The sequence below is a fragment of the Salvelinus sp. IW2-2015 genome, linkage group LG19 (genome assembly GCF_002910315.2).
Source record: "Salvelinus sp. IW2-2015 linkage group LG19, ASM291031v2, whole genome shotgun sequence".
NCBI classification, from domain to species: Eukaryota; Metazoa; Chordata; class Actinopteri; order Salmoniformes; family Salmonidae; genus Salvelinus; species Salvelinus sp. IW2-2015.
This window is the reverse complement of record NC_036859.1, coordinates 19,504,187-19,507,325: the sequence shown is the minus strand read 5'-3', so window position 1 is coordinate 19,507,325 and position 3,139 is coordinate 19,504,187. Positions and strand designations below refer to the sequence as shown.

The window sequence follows — 3,139 nt, the reverse complement described above, 5'->3', positions numbered from 1 at the left end:
TGAAACACTGAACAAGCAGAGTAAATTTTAATCGAACATATAATTCACTTGAAAATGTAGTTGTAAAAAGATGATAAAGAATGCATGGTTTATCAAAATTTGATCATTCACAAAATGTTTGATCATTCACTGTATGTTTGTTATGCCAATGTGTTACAGTATGCCAAATTGTAGGTGACTGTTAAATCAGAATCAGTTTAGCTAATTTGTWGAAACCCATCCATGTGGTGGGAGTATGTAAATACTTTGTATCATGTTCCAGAACTGTACAACAGAACAAGAACATAAACACAGCTCCACTATTTGTTTTCATGTCTTTTCTGATTTGACCTGAAGGACGTATCCCACTTAGGGAACTGCTAGAAAGAGGTACTGTATATACAGAAGTAAATGTTACTTCTGATATTGTTTGCTGTGAAGAAAGTATATCAAAGAGACTGTACAGTTTTATAATTTGGTATTAAGGTGCAAATATAATCCTATTCTCATGTTAATATTATGTTACATTCTTTACATCACACTATCATAAGAAAAAGTAGATTCTCATGTTATTCTTATGATACACAACATGTTGTATCACAGGGTCTGAACGACCCCCTCCCTATAAAAGTCAACATGTCAAAGCAGCTGAACGTTGTGACAGCAAGGGCAAACTCATTCTTCATTTGGAGACTGACATTATAATTACTCACATAGTAAATCCTGAATACATTGTATGGAACAAAGCATACTATAATGACCAGCATAAAGCAAAGACTTTTGATCTGAGCCCAAAACTCCTGTTGAGAGAAGATCAACGCCCTGTGAGTTCTGTACACACAGCCCAAAATCCACACTTGGCAACAGGCCAGGGCCAATGTAACCACGATGATGAGAGCACAGATGATGTAATTCAGCACAGCCACAGTATGTTTCTCGTCAAAGATCCCTCCGAAATTGAAGCACTGGTTGTCATTGGTTGTTGTATTATTATCTGTAGATGATCCATACTTCACAGCAGTCAAAGGGACCACCACAATGAGCATGAGGCCCCAGACAGCAGCACTGGCCCCCAGGGCGTGAAGCCTCCTGTAGAACTCCACCTGATTGAACCTCCTGAAGAAACTCAGGTAGCGGATCACCAGAATGATCACATAGAAGACGAAGGCTAAGTACATGTGGGCGTGGATCATGGCACTGACCACCTTGCAGAAGTTGGGACCAAGATGCCACTCGCCGGCCGCGTAGAAGTAGAGGCGGAAGGGCACGGTCAGAAGAAAGAGGATGTGGACCATGATCAGGTTCAACACGGCTGTGGTGGTCACCGAGCAGGCGTTGGACTTGATGTTGTTGATCATGAGGGACATGCTGATGGTCCCTCCAACGAGCACAATAGTGTATATTGACAGCAATGCATATCTGTATGATTTAGACATGGCATTGTTGACATTTGTCCCATTCCCCATCCTCTCCTCTTGGTGTCATGAATTGTGAAATAAGGAGAATTTGAAGTAAGACATGTAACATTATTTAGATACATACAGTATGCTTATAAATGTAATGTTAGGTTAGGTGGCCATATCGTCTTACCTTAGTTTAATGCACCAACTGTATGTCACTCTGGATAAGAGTGTCTGCCAAATGACCTAAATTAAATATAGACGATATGGGGCTGTGGGAGTAAAAGTGTGTCAATAGTACAGTATGGAAATAGTAGGCAACTGTATGGGCAATTATATATATAATACTCATAGAATCTGTACATAGCTAAACAGCACTGACAAACGTGATTAATAGTCATGATCTCAGTCATCTGAAAAGCTCACTAAAATAAACTGGCTACGGGAATACATGAGAACTTAATAAAACAGAAAATATCTGATTAAATAAAACCACAAATTCACCTGACCCTCTTCTGAAGCAAGAAATGAGAGAAAAAACATAGTCATACCGTTGACCTAACATAAGGTTGTCCGTTTCAGAGTATTCACTGGCTGCACACACATCTTAGAACTGACCTCTCCAGCAGAGCCATTGGTATGCAGATACGACCTGTCAGGTGGTACAGTTGGATAATTATTAACTCAGAATGTTTTTTCTGAGTGTGGCTTGTGGCCAATACTACAGTATGTGTGGAGATCCCATACCTTTGTTTGATATCAAATTTCTAGTGTAGTACATCATTATCTACAGAATTATAACCAAATATGTCCTATTATTGACAGGTGAGACATCAAAGTAAATATTGGCTGAATACCAAAGATAGGCTTTACAGTCATTCCTATTTAGTTTATATAATGTCAATGCTACAGTAATGTACCTGTAATTGAGAGGCGGAGGACGCAGAATCTGAATGTAGAACATCTTCTGAGAAGGTGCTCAACCTGCCTTGTAGCTCATGACACTGACAAACCGTCTGAATTATAGGAGACGTATGTCACAACCCTTTATTGATGTGAAATAGATTACTAACACAAGGAAGTCAACTTTCTACATTGTCAGGCTTGGGGAAGCCCCAAACACTTCCTGATTCCTTTGTATTACCAATACCAATTCCTAATCTGAGAGGAATCATTATTTTCTCAATTCAACCACAACCCTAATCCTAGCTTTATGTCCACATTCCAGTTCACGCTAACCCTAGCTTCAACCCCAACTCTAACCCTAGATTCATGTCCACATCCTGGTTCTACTCTAACCCTAGCGTCAACCACAACCCTAACCCTAGCTTTATGTCCACATCATGGTTCTACTCTAACCCTAGCTTTAACCACAACCCTAACCCTAGATTAAAATCAAATCACATTTTCTTGTCACATGCTCTGTAAACATAGGTAGACGAACAATACAGAGTTAAAGATACAAAAATACAAAATAAAAAGTGACATGAGGAATAAATACACAATGAATAATGAATAACAATAACGAGTCAAAATAACATGGTTATATACAGGGAGTACCAGTACCGAGTCGATGTGCTTGGAACGAGGTAATTGAAGTAGCTATGTACAGTGCTTTCAGAAAGTATTCACACCCCTTGACTTTTTCCACATTCTGCTGTATTACGGCCTGAATTTAAAATGTATTAAATTGACATTTTGTGTCACTGATCTACATACAATACCCCATTATGTCAAAGTGGAATTATGTTTTTAGAAAT

At 38.9% G+C, this 3,139-nt stretch overlaps 1 protein-coding gene across 2 annotated transcripts; it reads right to left on the bottom strand.

Annotated features, from left to right (window-relative positions):
* Positions 1-2,405, bottom strand: LOC111978970 (probable G-protein coupled receptor 141). Of its 2 annotated transcripts, none has more exons than XM_024009227.3 (4): positions 2,300-2,405; positions 1,931-2,031; positions 1,570-1,651; positions 1-1,451 (listed from the first exon to the last, which is right to left on the bottom strand). In XM_024009227.3, exon 4 carries the CDS (start codon positions 1,443-1,445, stop codon positions 555-557), a length of 891 nt encoding a protein of 296 aa, XP_023864995.1. In that variant the 5' UTR covers positions 1,446-1,451; positions 1,570-1,651; positions 1,931-2,031; positions 2,300-2,405; the 3' UTR covers positions 1-554. The 2 variants fall into 2 exon arrangements, with proteins under 2 accessions (XP_023864995.1, XP_070304967.1); XM_070448866.1 differs by having other exon boundaries at positions 1-1,398.
* Between the last annotated feature and the right edge of the window lie 734 nt (positions 2,406-3,139).

Excerpts from the sequence above, each read along its gene's own strand:
- LOC111978970 (XM_024009227.3), bottom strand. The coding sequence starts at position 1,445 with ATGGGGAATGGGACAAATGTCAACAATGCCATGTCTAAATCATACAGA.